General features: G+C 39.3%; 1 protein-coding gene across 6 annotated transcripts in view; it reads left to right on the top strand.

Annotated features, from left to right (window-relative positions):
* PTBP2 (polypyrimidine tract binding protein 2) overlaps positions 1 to 19132 on the top strand; it is an 89311-nt gene that overhangs the window by 67521 nt on the left and 2658 nt on the right. For 4 of the 6 annotated variants that reach the window (XM_038412559.2, XM_038412560.2, XM_038412564.2 and 1 more), the window contains 3 exons: positions 16855 to 17009; positions 18489 to 18522; positions 18942 to 19034. In XM_038412559.2, coding sequence (XP_038268487.1) covers positions 16855 to 17009; positions 18489 to 18522; positions 18942 to 19034 — 282 coding nt within the window. The remainder of the gene's footprint in view (positions 1 to 16854; positions 17010 to 18488; positions 18523 to 18941; positions 19035 to 19132) is intronic. The other 2 variants (XM_038412561.2, XM_038412562.2) reach the window with 1 other exon arrangement.

Genomic DNA, 19132 nt, shown 5'->3' with positions numbered 1-19132 from the left:
ATGTAAAACATTAGAACCTACAAGCCCACTCAGTCCTCCTCCTTGTTCAGTTTGTTTACGTTTGTTTACATTTACAGGAGATAATGCTGCCCACTTCTTATTTACAATGTCACCTGAAAGTGAGAACAGGCATTTGCATGGCCGTGTTGTAGCCGGCGTTGCAAGATATTTACATGCCAGATGCGCTAAAGATTCATATGTCCCTTTATGCTTCAACTACCATTCCAGAGGACGTGTCCTTGCTTATGGCGGGTTCTGCTTGATTATGCATCAGTCCACGTAGCTTTGGATCATTTTCATTTTCATCATCTGAGTCAGATGCCACCTACAGAAAGTTGTTTTTCTTTTTTGGTGGTATGGGATTCTATAGTTTCCGCATCGGTGTTGCTCTTTTAAGACTTTTTTGAAAGCATGCTTCACACCTTGTCCCTCTCATATTTTGGAAGGCACTTCAGATTCTTAAACATTGGGTCGAGTGCTGTAGCTATCTTTAGAAATCTCACATTGGTACCTTCTTTGTGTTTTGTCAGATCTGCAGTGAAAGTGTTCTTAAAATGAACAACATGTGCTGGTCATCATCCGAGACTGCCATAACACGAAATATATGGCAGAATGCGGGTAAAACAGAGCAGGAGACATACATTCTCCTCTAAGGAGCTCAGTCACTAAGTAACTAACGTTTGTTTTTGTTTTTTTTTAACAAGCATCATCAGCATGGAAGCATGTCCCCTGGAATGGTGGCAAAAGCATGAAGGGGCATACGACTGTTTAGCACATCTGGCACATTTTTTAATCATGATTAATTTTTTGAGTTAATCACGTGAGTTAACTGTAATTAATCGATAGCCCTATTACAAATAAGCAAGGTGCTTTATAGAATATATAACAAAGTCCCCCATCTGAGGAGCTTACAGTATAAGTATACACATTCAAGTGACTTAAAATGAAGTGGGTGTTAGGATAGAATAATCATGATGTTGATTAAATGGCTATGTGTGCAGATTGATGAATAGCATTTTTGTAAGGTTACTTGAGGTTGATATAGAAAAGGGAGAGAAAATAATAAGAAATTAAAAGATCATTGGAGGTGATGGTAAAATGGGAGGGGGTGGGAAAACATGGTGAACAGGAATAACTTTAATACTGTACCAATGATCTTGCCTATTTTTAATCCTATCTCACTCCTCTTCTTCAGTTCTTTTTTAAAAACATTTTGTTGATTGTAGTGGAATCTGGATGATTCTTCCTGCTACTGCCTATCTTGAATATCTCAGGAATAGTCTACTTGGTTAGTAGTCTGTGTGGCTTTTGTCAAGGGGAACATGACAGGCTCTGTTCGCAGAGTAAGTATTTATAAAAGTGAAGGAATAACTGCACTGGATTGAGCCAGATATAATTATAGGTGCAGTCAAAGCTTTTCCACACTGCTGTACATATGTATCTCAGCTCTGACCTGCAGCACTCATGTTAATGTACTCTTGGGCCTTTTTTTGTTTAGTTTTTTAGAACAGATAGTAAACTGTGCTACTTTTATATGTACAAGTAGAAGGTAGGGATCACCAAACTCTGATAGAAAAAATAAGGGCTGAATTCTGATACAATGGCTCATTTTATTACATATTTGAGAATTATCACAAGATCATTTACTGATTTTTCAAGAGAAGTTTTAATTCATAACCACATGTTGAATGTAAGGGTTGAGTCCTAATAGACACTTCTTCAAATGTTAAATATAGTTTTAGCAGTCTGACTAGCATTAAAGTCCAGGAGTAAAGAATCTAAAACTGTATAAGTGGAAAACCATTGTATCCCTCTACATGTGGTTTTATTAGGACACTGACAAGCTATTTTTTATTTGGGAATATGTTTATTATTTGTATTACACTAGTGCCTAGAGCAGGGGTGGGCAAACTTTTTGGCCTGAGGGCCACATCGAATTTCCGAAATTGTATGGAGGGCCGGTTAGGCGTGGACAGGCCTCCACTCCCTATCCAACCTCCCCCCCTGCTTCTTGCCCCCTGATGGCCCCCCTGGGACTCCTGCCCCATCTAACCCCTCCTGTTCCCTGTCCCCTGATGTCCCACCCAGGACCCCTCTCCTGACTGCACCCCTTCAACCCCCTCTCCTTCCTGACTGCTCACCCTCTTCCCGCCCCACCTCCTATCCACATCCCTGACCACAACCCCGAAGTCCCCTGCCCTCTATCAGACTCGCAGATGGAAACAGGGCTGGGGAATTTTGAGGGGAGACTGGGTGAGGAAAGTGGTCAGTGGAAGCATGTGACTAAAAGGACCAGGCAGAAGAAAAGATGGGCTAGTGAAGGAGAAATAGAGCTTAGGAACAGGTTTGCAGAGTTGGAAAATGAAGAAGGGGCTCAGCAGGTACTTGTTGAAGGTGGAAGGGTAAGGAAGAAGAGAAGAGAGGCTAGTCCTACAGGAAAAGTGGAAGAGTCAAAGGAGACTACACCAAATATGAGCCCCAGGAGGATGCAGGATGGGTTGAAGAGGATTATAAGGGAAAATAGGAATGGAAAGAACTTGCAGCCAGAGGGAACAGGGGAGAGACTGGAGAATAGCACTGTCACCAGGAAAAGGCAGGTCTATGTGATCGGGGACTCTTTATTGAGAAGAATAGACAGGCCTGTAACTAGAGCTGATCCAGAGAATAGAAGGGTGTGCTGTCTTCCGGGTGCTAAGATGCGGGATGTAGAGCTGAGGTTGAAAAGGATCCTAAAGGGAGCGGGAAAGAATCCCCTAGTTATCCTTCATGTGGGAACAAATGATACGGCTAGATTCTCGCTGGAAAGTATTAAGGGAGACTATGCTAGGCTGGGGAAGACGCTTAAGGATATTGAGACTCAGGTGATCTTTAGCGGGATCCTTCCTGTTCCTAGAGAAGGGCAACAAAGGTGTGACAAGATTATGACTGTCAACAGATGGCTTAGGCAGTGGTGCTATAAGGAGGGCTTTGGGATGTATGGCCACTGGGAGGCATTCACGGACAGAGGACAGTTCTCTCGGGATGGACTTCATCTGAGTAGGGAAGGAAATAGACTTCTAGGATCGAGGCTGGCACAACTGATAAAGAGACCTTTAAACTAGGAATTAGGGGGAGATGGTTGGGAGATGTCCAGGTAATCTCCACGCCAGATTTTAACATTGAGAGGGAAGAAGATGAAGTAAGAAAGGATACAGCCGTGGGTAGGAGAATGTATATAAGGAGCGAGGGCGGTGTGGATACTAGTCCAATAGTAGTCTAATTCTACTGGCTGTAGAATGACTGTGCCTAATAGGGTACAAAATGTGAGCGAGGCCAAACAGCAAAAATTTAAGATGTTTGTACACCAATGCGAGGAGCCTAGGTAACAAAATGGAGGAATTAGAGCTACTGGTGCAGGAAGTGAAACCAGATATTATAGGGATAACAGAAACATGGTGGAATAATTGTCATGACTGGACTACAGGTATTGAAGGGTATGTGCTGTTTAGGAAAGACAGAAACAACGGTAAAGGTGGTGGAGTAGCAGTGTATATCAATGATGAGATAGAATGTAAAGAACTAAGAAGCGATGCAATGGATAAGACAGAGTCCGTCTGGGCAAAAATTACACATTGGGTAAGATAACTAGTAAAGCCTGTCCTACGATAGTGCTTGGGGTGTGCTGTAGACCTCCGGGATCTAATTTGGATATGGATAGAGCCCTTTTTAATGTTTTTAATAAAGTAAATACTAATGGAAACTGCGTGATCATGGAAGACTTTAACTTCCCAGATATAGACTGGAGGACCAGTGCTAGTAATAATAATAGGGCTCAGATTTTCCTAGATGCGATAGCTGATGGATTCCTTCATCAAGTAGTTGCTGAACCGACTAGAGGGGATGCCATTTTAGATTTAATTTTGGTGAATAGCGAGGACCTCATAGAAGAAATGGTTGTAGGGAATAATCTTGGCTCAAGTGATCATGAGCTAATTCAGTTCAAACTAAATGGAAGGATTAACAAAAATAAATCTGCAACTAAGGTTTTTGATTTCAAAAGGGCTGACTTTCAAAAATTAAGGAAATTAGTTGGGGAAGTGGATTGGACTGAAGAACTTATGGATCTAAAGGTAGAGGAGGCCTGGGATTACTTTAAATCAAAGCTGCAGAAGCTATCGGAAGCCTGTATCCCAAGAAAGGGGAAAAAATTCATAGGAAGGAGTTGTAGACCAAGCTGGATGAGCAAGCATCTTAGAGAGGTGATTAAGAAGAAGCAGAAAGCATATAGGGAGTGGAAGATGGGAGGGATCAGCAAGGAAAGCTACCTAATTGAGGTCAGAACATGTAGGGATAAAGTGAGACGAGCTAAAAGTCGAGTAGAGTTGGACCTTGCAAAGGGAATTGAAACCAATAGTAAAAGGTTCTATAGCCATATAAATAAGAAGAAAACTAAGAAAGAAGAAGTGGGGCCGCTAAACAGTGAGGATGGAGTGGAGGTTAAAGATAATCTAGGCATGGCCCAATATCTAAACAAATATTTTGCCTCAGTCTTTAATAAGGCTAAAGAGGATCTTAGGGATAATGGTAGCATGACAAATGGGAATGAGGATATGGAGGTAGGTATTACCATATCTGAGGTAGAAGCGAAACTGAAACAGCTTAATGGGACTAAATCGGGGGGTCCAGATAATCTTCATCCAAGAATATTAAAGGAATTGGCACCTGAAATTGCAAGCCCATTAGCAAGAATTTTTAATGAATCTGTAAACTCAGGAGTAGTACCGAATGATTGGAGAATTGCTAATATAGTTCCTATTTTTAAGAAAGGAAAAAAAGTGATCCAGGTAACTACAGGCCAGTTAGTTTGACATCTGTAGTATGCAAGGTCCTGGAAAAAATTTTGAAGGAGAAATTAGTTAAGGACATTGAAGTGAATGGTAAATGGGACAAAATACAACATGGTTTTACAAAAGGTAGATCGTGCCAAACCAACCTAATCTCCTTTTTTGAAAAAGTAACAGATTTTTTAGATAAAGGAAACGCAGTGGATCTAATTTACCTAGATTTCAGTAAGGCATTTGATACCGTGCCACATGGGGAATTATTAGTTAAATTGGAGAAGATGGGGATCAATATGAACATCAAAAGGTGGATAAGGAATTGGTTAAAGGGGAGACTGCAACAGGTCCTACTGAAAGGCAAACTGTCAGGTTGGAGAGAGGTTACCAGTGGAGTTCCTCAGGGATCGGTTTTGGGACCAATCTTATTTAATCTTTTTATTACTGACCTTGGCACAAAAAGTGGGAGTGTGCTAATCAAGTTTGCAGATGATACAAAGCTGGGAGGTATTGCCAATTCGGAGAAGGATCGGGATATTCTACAGGAATATCTGGAGTAATAGTAATAGGATGAAATTTAATAGTAAGTGTAAGGTTATGCATTTAGGGATTAATAACAAGAATTTTAGTTATAAGTTGGGGACGCATCAATTAGAAGTAACAGAAGAGAAGGACCTTGGAGTATTGGTTGATCATAGGATGACTATGAGCTGCCAATGTGATATGGCTGTGAAAAAAGCTAATGCAGTTTTGGGATGCATCAGGAGAGGCATTTCCAGTAGGGATAAGGAGGTTTTAGTACCGTTATACAAGGCACTGGTGAGACCTCACCTAGAATACTGTGTGCAGTTCTGGTCTCCCATGTTTAAAAAGGATGAATTCAAACTGGAGCAGGTACAGAGAAGAGCTACTAGGATGATCCGAGGAATGGAAAACTTGTCTTATGAAAGGAGACTTAAAGAGCTTGGCTTGTTTAGCCTAACTAAAAGAAGGTTGAGGGGAGAAATGAATGCTCTCTATAAATATATCAGAGGGATAAATACAGGAGAGGGAGAGGAATTATTTCAGCTCAGCACCAATGTGGACACAAGAACAAATGGGTATAAACTGGCCACCAGGAAGTTTAGACTTGAAATTAGACGAAGGTTTCTAACCATCAGAGGAGTGAAGTTTTGGAATAGCCTTCCAAGGGAAGCAGTGGGGGCAAAAGATCTATCTGGTTTTAAGATTCTACTCGATAAGTTTATGGAGGAGATGGTATGATGGGATAATTGGATTTTGGTAAGTAATTGATCTTTAAATATTCAGGGTAATAGGCCTAATCCCCTGAGATGGGATATTAGATGGATGGGATCTGAGTTACCCAGGAAAGAATTTTCTGTAGTATCTGGCTGGTGAATCTTGCCCATATGCTCAGGGTTTAGCTGATCGCCATATTTGGGGTCGGGAAGGAATTTTCCTCCAGGGCAGATTGGAGAGGCCCTGGAGGTTTTTCACTTTCCTCTGTAGCATGGGTGACTTGAGGGAGGCTTCTCTGCTCCTTGAAGTCTTTAAACCAGGATATGAGGACTTCAATAGCTCAGACATAGGTGAGGTTTTTTGTAGGAGTGGTTGGGTGAGATTCTATGGCCTTCGCTGTGCAGGAGGTCGGACTAGATGATCAGAATGGTCCCTTCTGACCTTAGTATCTATGAATCTGTGAAACTATCCAAACCCCCTCCCCCCCCCCATTCCCTGCCCGCTGCCTGGAACACCAGTGGCTGGCGGCGGCGCTACAGCTGCCCCACCCGGCTGGAGCTAGCTACGCCACTGCGCAGCACAGAGCCCCGGGTCAGGCCGCGGCTCTGCAGCTGTGCTGCCAAGAGCATTGCACCAGCAGCGCAGTGAGCTGAGGCTGTGGGGGAGGGGGACAACAGGGGAGGGGCTGGGGGCTATCCTCCCGGGCCAGGAGCTCAGGGCCCGGGCAGGAGTGTCTCGCGGGCCGTAGTTTGCACACCTCTGGCCTAGAGGACTGAGATTGAGGTTCCACTGTGCTAGGTATAGTACAAACACATATTAAGACATAATCCTTGCTCCAAACAGGTAAATCTGTAAGTATACAAGGCAGACCAAACCCATGGGAAAGTGAAACACAGTTACTGAGTTTGTAAAAGGTCACTAAGGAAGTCTGTGGAAAAGCTGGGACCTGAACCCAGAACTTGAGAGTCCTAGTCTAGTAAATTAATCACAAGTCTAGCGCTACTTTCATGTGTTTTAGCCTATTATAAACAGTTTCTTTTCTATTTTATAAGGTTTTAATTTCTTTAATGATTCTAAGCTCTCTGATAAAAATATTAGTTTACAAATGCTGCTTACTATGCAACATATATGTACACTTAAAAAACATTGATGTGCTGTGCCCACATATACTTTAGCAAAAAGAGCTGATAAGATTGCATTTCTAACAGCAAAAAACAAAAACAACCTCCTTCCCCAAAATGTATTATCCATAAATCTAGAAAGATTAAGTGCAGTTATCGACCGAATTCATGAATGCAGGGTCACTGTGTTGAAATATATTGAGATTTGCTCCATATCATGTATACTATTCTTTGATTAATTACCAGTGTATCATACTACAAATTGATGATGGTTTTTATCAAAATATTTTTACTTGATAATTCAGAATAGCCAGCTGTAAATATCTATAGAACAAGGATCACTTTTTTCCTTGGATGTGTAATTTTTCTGAACCTTCTAACCGATGAAGTCTCTGTGCTGTATAATCAGTTAGAAACCTGACATCCAAAAAGATAATCCTGGCCCTGGCAGATGATTATTCATTCATATACTGCATTCTCTGCTGCGAAGGAACGAGGTGATCAAAAATCGTTGAGATTGTAAATTGGATGTCTTTTTAATGAGCCTTTTATCTTTTGAAAGAAGGAAAATTCATTAATGGACAGAATGAAGCGTTTTCAGGTGAATTGTCAAAAGCAATAGTTGTTCTCTTGGAGTAGCATGTATTTTTTACATGATACGAAAAAAAATACATAGGAAAAATCCTCTATACAGGGAAGACCATTAGCCGTGTTCTGATATGTAAGCAGTTATATCCGATCAATATCAGTGTATTCTATATTCCAAGATACAAACTGGAGTTAAGGTTCATTAGACATAGTAATATAAGTGTAAAGTATTATAGTGATGTTATAATTATCCTCCATACAAGTATTACAAACTCTGGATATTCAGTTAAGGTTAAAATTTAAAGAAATTCAGACATAGAAACACACTGTAAAGGCATCCAAATAACCTTAACTCCCCCCTGTAATGATGCTGTGCAATAACTGTACAGTTATAACTAATGCATATAGTGTTTGTGGTCTCAGGTTAGATAAACTGATTTTTAAAGACATTATATATTTTGTTATCAGTATCACTACAGGGCAGAGTTCCCTAACTGATTTTCATACTTTAACTTTTTGGGGTTTCTTTTAAGGGTAACATTAACTGTAAATATCCTGGGTTTTTAATGCTTGTTTGCGGGATAATCTGAACATCCCAGTAACGTTTTCAACCATTAAATTACTGATATGTACTCTCAACCTTAACTCCAGTTTAACATAGTTCTGATTTGGGAATTTCCTTTTTATTTAATTAAAATGTTCATGTATGAACACTAAACAGGAATCCAAAAGAGAATGTTACAATGTGATATTTCTAATGATTTGAAGATGTATATTATAAACCTTCACTTTATTCCAACTTTTAGGGCCATTATCTCCTAACATCCAAGCTCCATATTTCACTTCCATACATATACACTACTTCCTCCTCACTATTGTCCTTCACATTTCTCTGTTCACATCCCCCCTGAGTTCCCCTTCCTAACCTTCCTGTCAAGTCAATATTGTGCTGAGAGTAGTTATTGAAAATAATTTTCATTTTTGCCGTCATCCTGCATAACTTGGTTACTTGAACAAGGATTAAAGAATAATGTTCTGCAGAGAATACCACAAAGAAGTGACTGGATAGGGTGCCATCCTCTTCCACAAAGGCAGTTTGGCTTCATTTCTATTGTTCCCAATAGGAGTTGGTGGCCATTTTGAAAGAGGGAACTGTTTGCCTCACTCCATTGAGAATAATAGTAGATAGCAACCATTTTGAAAGAGAGCATTTTTTGTGTAATTATCTGTTGTAGAATAGCAGTACCCTGAGTCCCTCCACACTCAGACTTCTGCTGCTGGGGGCAGAGGGGCCTCAGACTGCCCCAGCAGCTGCCAGTGCGACTGGCCCAGGGGCTGCCTGAGCTGCTCAGGCAGCTCCCAGGCCAACCCCAGGGGCTGCTGCAAAAGTCACAGAATCCATGACCTCTGTGACAAACTTGGAGCCTTACTGATGAGATCACTAAAAATGATTTCATTGTGATTGCTTATTTTATTTGGAAAAGCTGTCCAGCACGGTTTGGACTGACAACTGCTTACCTACGCAGGCCAGATTTGAATCGGGGGCAGTAGGGTGAATTTGTATTCTGTTATCAATCTCCCACATCATCCAGACTCTAATTTATTCTTACTAAATACTTATTTCCCTTTCTCCTCTAGACTGTGGCTATCTCTTGTGCCAGTTTTACCCAATAAAAGCAAAAATAAGGTGTTTCTTTTATTGATTGGTCTAAATCATTAATAGGGACAAATTTCAAGCATTTCATTTTTCGTTTATAGAGATCTTGCTTTTATTTGGAGGGTCCTCCTATAGATTGATTCATTTATCCTGCTCCCTGTTTGAGTTGTAATTCCATTTCATTCCCCAGAAACCTAGATCTTTTTGGATTGAAAAAAGAATTACTCATTAAAGTCTATGACGTGCTGTGTATGTCTCCTGAGACACATGCTTTAATTGTTTCCATCTGAGGGATTCTAAACTTTATAATACAAGCTTTGCTAGTCAGCTCTTGAAGGTGTGTGTGTGAGGACACAAGACTTAAGAATGTGGATCTTTAGAGGAAGGGTTCTCAGGACATATCTTTTTGGTGGCCTCAGAGTGCGGCCACCAACTCTTACTGGTGGCTGCTCAGGCAATTTTTCCTAAAATGCGTTAGGAAGAACAAATAAATATGCACATATACATGTCCAATTCAGTGTAATTTATTTATTGCTAGCTAGTAAGTCTGTTGTGAAAAGTGATACTTGTATGTTTATTAATATCACTTTTCACAGCAGCCTTACTTAGCCCTGGCAAGCCGGGGGGAGAAATTAAGCCCTGGATGGGGGGGTCAAGGGAGGTAGAGGGGGGCAGGGGCAATGCAGAAGGATTTCTGGAGGGCAGGAGAGGCAGCAGGGGGCTGGAGCCTGAAGCCCCGCGGCCAGCGGATGAAGTCTGAAGCCGTGCGGCTGGAGCCTGAAACCCTGCAGCCAGAGCCTGCCGTCCCACTACCCGAGGGCTGAAGCCAATGCCTGAGTCCCGCAAGCCCTGGGAAGGTGGGGAACTCACCTGCTGCCTGCTCCTCCAGTCTTGTGCCCCAACAGTCTTCGGGAAGGGGGGGGGGGCAGGGCCGAACCCCTACTGGCGGCCTCAGCAATCAACACCAAGATGGTGCGTCCTGAAGCAACAGGGAGGATGAGGGGCCGCTATTTTGCCCCCCCATCCCATCACAGCCCAGGAGGCTGTGGCTGCAAGAAAAGCCCCTGGTGGCCGCATGTGGCCCCAGTGGACGCATTTGAGAAACTCTGCTCTAGAGGATATAACCTTTGGAGAACATCCGCTTCAGGTCCTGGTAAGCTGTTCCTTTGTATTCTGATTTACTATGCTAATTGTTAAGAACATTATAAAAATGCAGTCATCTGTTATTTTTAATATAGTAGTAGTACACGGAAGCCTCAATCAGGATCAAATCTGTATATTTAAGGTTGGGTAAAGCTTTGTGGAAACACAGAAAAATCATTTCTAGTTAGAATCATTGTTATATCTTTTCTAAGAGGGGAAAAGGCCCTTTTCAGTAGTGGTGGGGAATTTTAATTAGTAAGGACATTTAGATGAATATTGGTAGTTTCAGTTTGCTTCTGTTTGTTCTTCCATTGAAGGTACTGATATCTTAATTATTACCTCAGGAACAAATTGATAACACAACACAGCATTTTGACATGAACCGATTGATATGCAATAGTAGGAGATACAAAACCAGAAAAGATAAATGTAGCTACATATTTATTATATGTTATACATTGTATGCCTGGGTATAAAGGGTGCACAGGAATATGTTTTGGTATGTTTTAAAGGTTTTCCAGCATAAATTAGGAATGGCTGCCTTGTGCAAATGGCAAAACCATAAGGTGAGTTATGTGGTTCATCCCAGAAGAAAGCCATTGTGTAGTCTGCACAGGGGATACAAAAATAATATTTTAGGAATGTTTTAAAAAATATTATTGGGACTTTTTTTTATCCCTTTACCTGTAAAATATCAGATACTACATTTCTAGCTGTAGAGGGCTCGAAGGGCTCCATTTCTAGCTGTCAAAAACCTCTAAAAATGGCCGTAAATAGCTTTTCCTTGCTTTAAAATGTTACTGTTTCAGGACCTTTGAGGACTAGAAGTGGGTGTTAAGTCACATTGGGAAGCTCTGCTTTCTAATGGTACAAAGCCACTGTTTTTAGCTCCTTCAGTGATTCTTAAGTGTTGTGACATTTTCATAGATAAAAATGGTCTATGTTTAAACTGTGCTAGGCTTCTACCACTTTACATGGAAAAAGTTGTGCAGTGGGCACATAGTATTGTGCCCCTTTGTCTTGTGCATCTTTACTGAATTTTTACTATGTAGCTAATGTATGCATATGTGACCTTCTTTAACTACACTTCTTGAGCTTACCGAAAACAGACATGAAAAATGGGTATGTACAACATAAAAATCTATTTCTGCATTTTTTTTATGTCTGAATTAAATTCTTTCAAAATATGTTTCCTAGGGGGACAAGTTTTAAACATTGCTCTGTTTCCTCTTATTTACATCACAAATATCTGAAATACTAATATAATTCAAAAGTATACTTAAATCAACTACTGCAATATAGCTAGCAAGGAGAATAAATGTATCATTTTTATGGCTGTCACAAAAATGTAGTGGCTCTCACAATAAAGGGAGTGGTAAAAACTCTTAAAAACAAATTGCATATTTGAAGCCCATAGTTCTCCTCCCTGTCACCCCCCACCCCCTTGGAACTACATTACAAATATCAAATGTTATGAGCAAATTACTTTGGTCTTGAATTAGTTGTACAATAGAATGCACATTTAAATTGTACAATAGGATAAATAGAAAAGGACATTCCTTCTCCAATCACCTACTTCATAATTGGCAAACCACAACAGATGCACATCAGTGTTTAGAGAACAAAATACATTTATCCTATTTCAGAGTAGCAGCTGTGTTCGTCTGTATTCGCAAAAAGAAAAGGAGTACTTGTGGCACCTTAGAGACTAACATATTTATTTGAGCATAAGCTTTCGTGAGCTACAGCTCACTTCATTGGATGCATAATAAATATGTTAGTCTCTAAGGTGCCACAAGTACTCCTTTTCTTTTTGCGAATACAGACGAACACGGCTGCTACTCTGAAATAGGATAAATGTATTTTGTTCTCTAAACACTGATGTGCATCTGTTGTGGTTTGCCAGTTATGAAGTAGGTGATTGGAGAAGGAATGTCTCGGAGGAGACCAAGCTAAAGTAAAAATACGTGTAACTTGCAGAAAAGACCAAATTCGTCATTTCTTCCCTGTAAAATATGTAAATAATGAACACAGGTGAAAGCTGCTTTGACAGATTTAACTCATGCAACTATCACTGGCCCCAGATTATACTAGAGCAGGGGTAGGCAACCTATGACACGTGTATGCAAACTGATTTTCAGTGGCACTCTCATTGCCCTGGTCCTGGCCACCAGTCCGGGGGGCTTTGCATATTAATTTAATTTTAAATTAAGCTTCTTAAACATTTTAAAAATCTTATTTACTTTGCATACAACAATAGTTTAGTTTTATATTATAGACTTATAGAAAGAGACCTTCCAAAAACGTTAAAATGTATTACTGGCACGCGAAACCTTAAATTAGAGTGAATAAATGAAGACTTGGCACACCACTTCTGAAAGGTTGCTGACCCCTGTACTAGAGGAATTACTTAGTTTTTGATTAACAAATGGTCTCTCCTTTCTGCTCCCATAATGCTACTTTCTGCCTCCTCAAAAACATTTTATTATAATTAAACTTTTTTCTGAAATAAGATTTATTTAAAAATTCGTTGTGCATACCTTTTTTCTTTAAAATACGGTTTTGATACTGTTTTTGAGGAGGCAGAAAGTAGCATTATGGGATTCCAAGTGTGCATTAATGTGACTTCCAGAACATATTTTTTCATCTTGTAAGCAAATAGATGTTTTTTTCTAACTGTCTGCTCTACAAACTTTTATGAAAGTTATGTTCTTTCTGGTTTGTAGTTTTGAGGGATTAGGGGTTCACCTTATCTCCTTCCATGGGATATGTGAAAAATTGGAGGTATTGAATAGTGATCAGTATTTTGGATATATTTTCATTTTTTCACTTCTCAGCCTCTTTATTGGCTGGTTCTGTTGCTCTAACACAGTGCCTGATATCTGTGCATTTCTTCTGTGATATAACAGCAGAACATAGCTATTTAAGGGGAAATCAGTTAATTGCCAGATGCCTCTCTGCCCTTTACCATTTGAAACATTCAGGGCACAACTTTAATTATGACTTTTGGAAAACTTTGCCACATCATTTTTATATCTAACTTACTTTTCTGTTTATTGATACATTTGTATGTAGCAGTATAAATTTGTATGGAGGTCAACTGTGGAAAAGAAAGTGAAAAGTGGATTTTGAGGAATATAGGAATTGCCATGCTGGACTACCAGTGGGCTGTCTAATCCTGTATAGTTTCTCTGACAGCGACCAGTACTACATTTCAATGGAAGATTATAGACAGCTCTCATTATGGACAATTATACAATATTGTGTCTGTGGGGGAAGTTTTTTCTTAACCCCTAGATAGCTAGTGATTGGCTTATATCTTGAAGCTTGATTGTCCATGTTCACATATTTAGCCTCTCTAATATAACTGGATGTTCTTATTCATAAAAATGTCTAATCCCTTGTTGAATCCCACTAAACTCTATGCGTTGTGCTGAAAACCAAAGCATTCTTATTGTCTTTAAACGTGTTGCCCTTTAATTTTATTAGATGCCTCCTTCCCCTTTTTCTTGAGTTATAAGAGGGACTAAATAGGATTGCCTAGTTAACCGTCTCAGTAGCATTCATTATTTTGTATACCTGTGTTATGACACTTTAGACCAGCGGTTTCCAAACTTGTTCCACCGCTTGTGCAGGGAAAGCCCCTGGCGGGCCGAGCCAGCTTGTTTATCTGCCATGTCTGCAGATTCAGCCGATTGCGGCTCCCAGTGGTCGTGGTTCGCTGCTCCAGGACAATGCGAGCTGCTGGAAGCGGCGGCCAGCGTGTCCCTCGGCCCGCGCTGCTTCCAGGAGCTCCCATTGGCCTGGAGCAGCAAACCGCGGCCACTGGGAGCCGCAATCGGCCGAATCTGTGGACCCAGCAGGTAAACAAACCTGCACAAGTGGCGGAACAAGTTTGGGAACCGCTGCTTTAGACTAATATCTTTTTAAAACTCTTCTCTTTTGAAAATCCTTTCACATCATTAATTTTAATTGCTCTTCTTTCAGACCTTCTGTATCTCTTTTGACATGGAATGACCAGAACTGAACATGTTTTTTAAGGGAGAATATAACTTGGATTTATGTAATGTCATAAAAATATTTTCAGAATTAATCTCTATCCCTAACATTGTTTTTGTTGTTTTGTTTTACCATTACTGCATAACAGTTTTACTGGCTATCCCACTCTGTCACAATAAATTAATATTATATACTTAGCTAGTCCTTTTGTCCAGCACAGTAAAATCTCAATGTGTTAATTATTTATCTCCCTTAAATTCCCCCCTGTAAAAGAAACATGATTAATGAGTTGGAGCATGGAAATTTTACTTACTTTGAGTGAAATAAACTTTGTAACCATACTTATTTTACACCTCTGCATTTTTCTTCCTGCTGCAATATCTATTTTTAGTAGTGTTGGGAATATTTTATTTTTTTATTGACGAGTGCGGTCACAATTAGCTGCTCAGTATTTACTCACTATCTGAGACTGGATAATTCTTTTGCCTTTCCCTTATCTTTATTTTTAAACAAAATTAACTCACTATGGGGAAGAAGGGAGAAAACTCAACTCAGTTCTCATCTACAAAGCAAAGATTTCTATTTAGATGCATTAGTGGTCCCAACTGGTCAAGGTTACATGGTCCCGTGTTAAATCTTTATTTAGTATCATCATCCAGGCATCAGAAGATCGCCTAGTGCAGTAGTGGCAAATAACATGCAGTAAAACAAAGTAATAAATAATTTGAACAATTATGATTTTTGTGCTAGTCTTTTCATTTTATTTGTTGGAGACCAAATAAAATGTACTTGTACAAATAAAACTAGCATGTCTAATTTACCTGTAAAAGGTAGTGCAGGCATAGCACAGGGGCACAACTTCACAGGATGGTGGGAAGGAGTGTATCCTAGGGTGACAGTATGCTCACTATGTACCCAAGGGATTCCACTGGGAAAACCCATCATAAATTAATAGTGTCCCTGTACAATGCCGTAGGTGCTTTGGAGGGGAGGAGCTGTAGTGGAGGTGGCCAATGGCAGCTGAATTCCTGAATGAACATTGTTAGGAGGCAGAGAGGCTAGGGAAGATTACCGCTATGGAGCCATGTCCCTGGACTGAATATTCCTCCGTCTTCATGGCTGGAACACTCCCCCCCCCCCCCCCACTGAGCCTAACACTGTGGGTAATATGTAGGCTACTCTATTTGCCTTGCTCTGCAAGGTTGTAACCTAGCCTAAAGCATCAAGTTGAAGTGAAGAAAGTAACAAATACCAAAGGGTAATATAAAGGAAATATAATGGTGAAGACAACTTGCATTAATATTTAGTTTCACTGACTTGACTGGTGTATTCAGGCAACAAGATTAATTAAACATCAAAAAGATTTCTTCAGATCATTTTGATAAGAACATAAAAACAGCCATACTGGGTCAGACCAAAGGTCCATCTAGCCCAGTATCCTGTCTTCCAACAGTGGCCAATACCAGGTGCATCTGAGGGAATGAACAGAACAGGTAATCATGAAGTGATCCATCCCTTCTCGCCCATTTCCAGCTTCTGGCAGACAGACGTAGGGACACCATCCCTTCCCATCCTGACTAATAGCCATTGATGGCCCTATCCTCCCTGAATTTATCTAGTTCTTTTTTGAACCCTGTTATAGTCTTGGCCTTCACAACATCCTCTGGCAAAGAGCTCCACAGGTTGGCCGTGTGGTGTGTGAAGAAATACTTCCTTTTGTTTGTTTTAACCCTGCTGCCTATTCATTTCATTTGATGACCTCTCGTTCTTGTGTTATGAGAAGGAGTAAATAACACTTCCTTATTTACTTTCTCTACACCGGTCATGATTTTATAGACCTCAATCATATCTTCCTTTAGTCGTCTCATTTCCAAGCTGAAAAGTCCCAGTCTTATTAATCTCTCCTCATACAGAAGTCATTCCATACCCGAATAATTTTTGTTGCCCTTTTCTAAACCAGATACTGTAGATATTATTAGGGAGGATTTTTGCTTTAATCTAGGAAAAAAGAGCAATATGTGTGGTTCACAAGAACTGCATTTGATTGAAAACAAAATGTTCTTTAGAGAAGTGAAGTGGCATAAGAAGTGCTTTGAAGCAAGAAAAATAGCGAGAACCCTGGGTTTTTCTCCTGATATTTATTACTGAGCCATTTCACAAAGCATTGGAAAATATGAATCGTGGAATGAATTCTTTTGTAGTGTAAACAATACAGTATTTGTACTTCTGATTTAGATATTTTTAAATGACTTGTGTGTATTTCGTAAAATATGCTTTATTTTAAAATTAGGGCTTCCTGTTGCAGCTGTTCCAGGAGCGCTGAGTCCTTTGGCTATTCCGAATGCTGCTGCTGCAGCAGCTGCGGCTGCTGCTGGCCGAGTGGGTATGCCTGGAGTCTCAGCTGGTGGCAATACAGTCCTCCTGGTTAGCAATTTAAATGAAGAGGTCAGTGAAACCATTAACCTTTTTTTTAATTATTATTCCTTATTTTTTAATCACGCTTCATTTGTGAATGTTTTCATTTTTTTGCACTTGTCTCTATTTTCACTTGCATACTTCCTAAGATCAAAGTATTTTTCTTGTTTTTTGTATGTCTAAATTAATTTTGAAACTATAAACTTTATATTTTTTTCTATTATAGTTAAATATTTTTGTTTTCCTAGGTAGCTAACAACTTAAAATATCCTTTGATATTTGGCTACCTATTTTTCCTAAGAAAAATATGGTAAATACTGCATGTTTGGCTTTCAATTTGTAATTTAAATATTTTCACAAAAACAACAAATGTATTCTAATTTGTAGATTATATTTTATGTAAAGTAGAATTGTGTTTTTCTTTTCTAATTATTTGCTGCTTCATTTCATGCTTACGTGTCACTGCATTTTTAAAATCTTAATTTATGTGAACTGCTCTAACACATTTTTCTTTGAAGGTTCTCCCAAAGATCTTGACGAGGCACTCTTCCAGTCTCTCTTAGTAATTTTTTCTTTGCAGTTATTATTCATTTGTCTTCAAAAACATTTTTCACCTTAATACTGTTATCTTTCTTGCTAACTCTAAAATCTAAGGGGTTTTATTTAGTTTTGCATTTTTACTGTCTTGTACAATTTTTTAATTGCTGTGAAAGCTGGTATGAAATGTGGGAAGTTTGATGTAGCAGTTTGTCTAGTTGGAATACTTGTTTCATTTTTAACTGGCCTCTGTTAATATGATTCATGAAGCTTATTTATCATTTGTTACCATTTTGTCATCCACAGTCTTGCATGTTTAAAATGTTTGGATCAGAGTGCCATTTTGAAAGATTTTTGCCTGCATTTCATACCCAGCCATGCTTATGCACTTGAAGTTCAAAGTTTAAAATTTCTATTGCATGCTTTTTTTTTTTCATGTTGAGATGAAATGCTGTAATTTATTCTTTGATATGGATGTACTTTACCCATATTTGTTTTGGGTGACAACATTTTACTCAGTTTTTTTCTTGTACAGTACATAAACCAACCATTTTCTGACCAAATTCCTGCATTTCCTATGTACTGACCTATATTTTATTTTTTTTGTTCCCCACTTCCTTTTTTTCTTCTGCATTGCTGTTTACCTTCCCCATTTCATCCTTCTCCTTTTGTGTTCACCTTCCCTTTCCTTGTCTTTCCTCAAATTCCCATGCCCTCCCCCGTCTTATCCTTTATTCTCCTTATCCTTGTCTACGTTCCCTGTCTTCATTCCCTATGTTCATGCTTCTGTGCTTGAACAAAATGTGTTCCTCGGACCAACTTGCCCCAATTAACCGCCTTGAACCATGATCCATGACCACCTCACCATTCTGCGGGAACCACCCTTCGTTATGGATGATCTGTTCATCTCCGTTCTTCCTCGACTCTTCTCTCTTCTTGTCTTACGCTGCTTGCTCTTCTCTCCTTCTAAAGATGGTTACGCCCCAAAGTCTGTTTACCCTCTTCGGTATGTTATTGTTAGCACTATACTTTTATTATTGATTTAATTTTTGTTTCACCTTAATTCTTATTTGTAGCTAGCACTTTTGGCTTAAAGTTGAATAGTAAAACTTCTGCTATTTTTCTTTTGCTGTTTAAAAACTTTCCATAGACACAAGATTTTCTTTTAATGCATGCTAATATATTTTGCATGGTCTTTAATTTAATATCATTCACATAGCTTTTGAGGGTTTATCAAAAATTTATTCTTTTCAAAATTCACTATTCAAAATCTTGATCTTCTTTATTCATTTGTGTGAATGTTGAGATTGAGTGGGTGATCTTGTTGATGTCTGAATGTTTCATTGATATGTCAAAATGTGCTGTTTAGTTGATTAGACTTAAAATTAATTATTCTTCTGGATTAACTCTCTGACTCTAAAAAAGGTGTTTATGGGGATGTGCAGCGTGTGAAGATTTTATACAATAAGAAAGACAGTGCTCTTATACAGATGGCAGATGGGAACCAGTCACAGCTGGGTAAGATTAGATTAATTTATGGCTCATTTAAATCTGTAAATTTAAGTATTTGAAATAATATTGTGGAAATTCAAATGAACATGTTCATATATGTCAGT

Source organism: Dermochelys coriacea, chromosome 8, assembly GCF_009764565.3.
Source record: "Dermochelys coriacea isolate rDerCor1 chromosome 8, rDerCor1.pri.v4, whole genome shotgun sequence".
Classification (NCBI taxonomy): domain Eukaryota; kingdom Metazoa; phylum Chordata; order Testudines; family Dermochelyidae; genus Dermochelys; species Dermochelys coriacea.
Note: the sequence above shows the minus strand (reverse complement) of the source record. Positions and strands in the feature narration are given on the sequence as shown.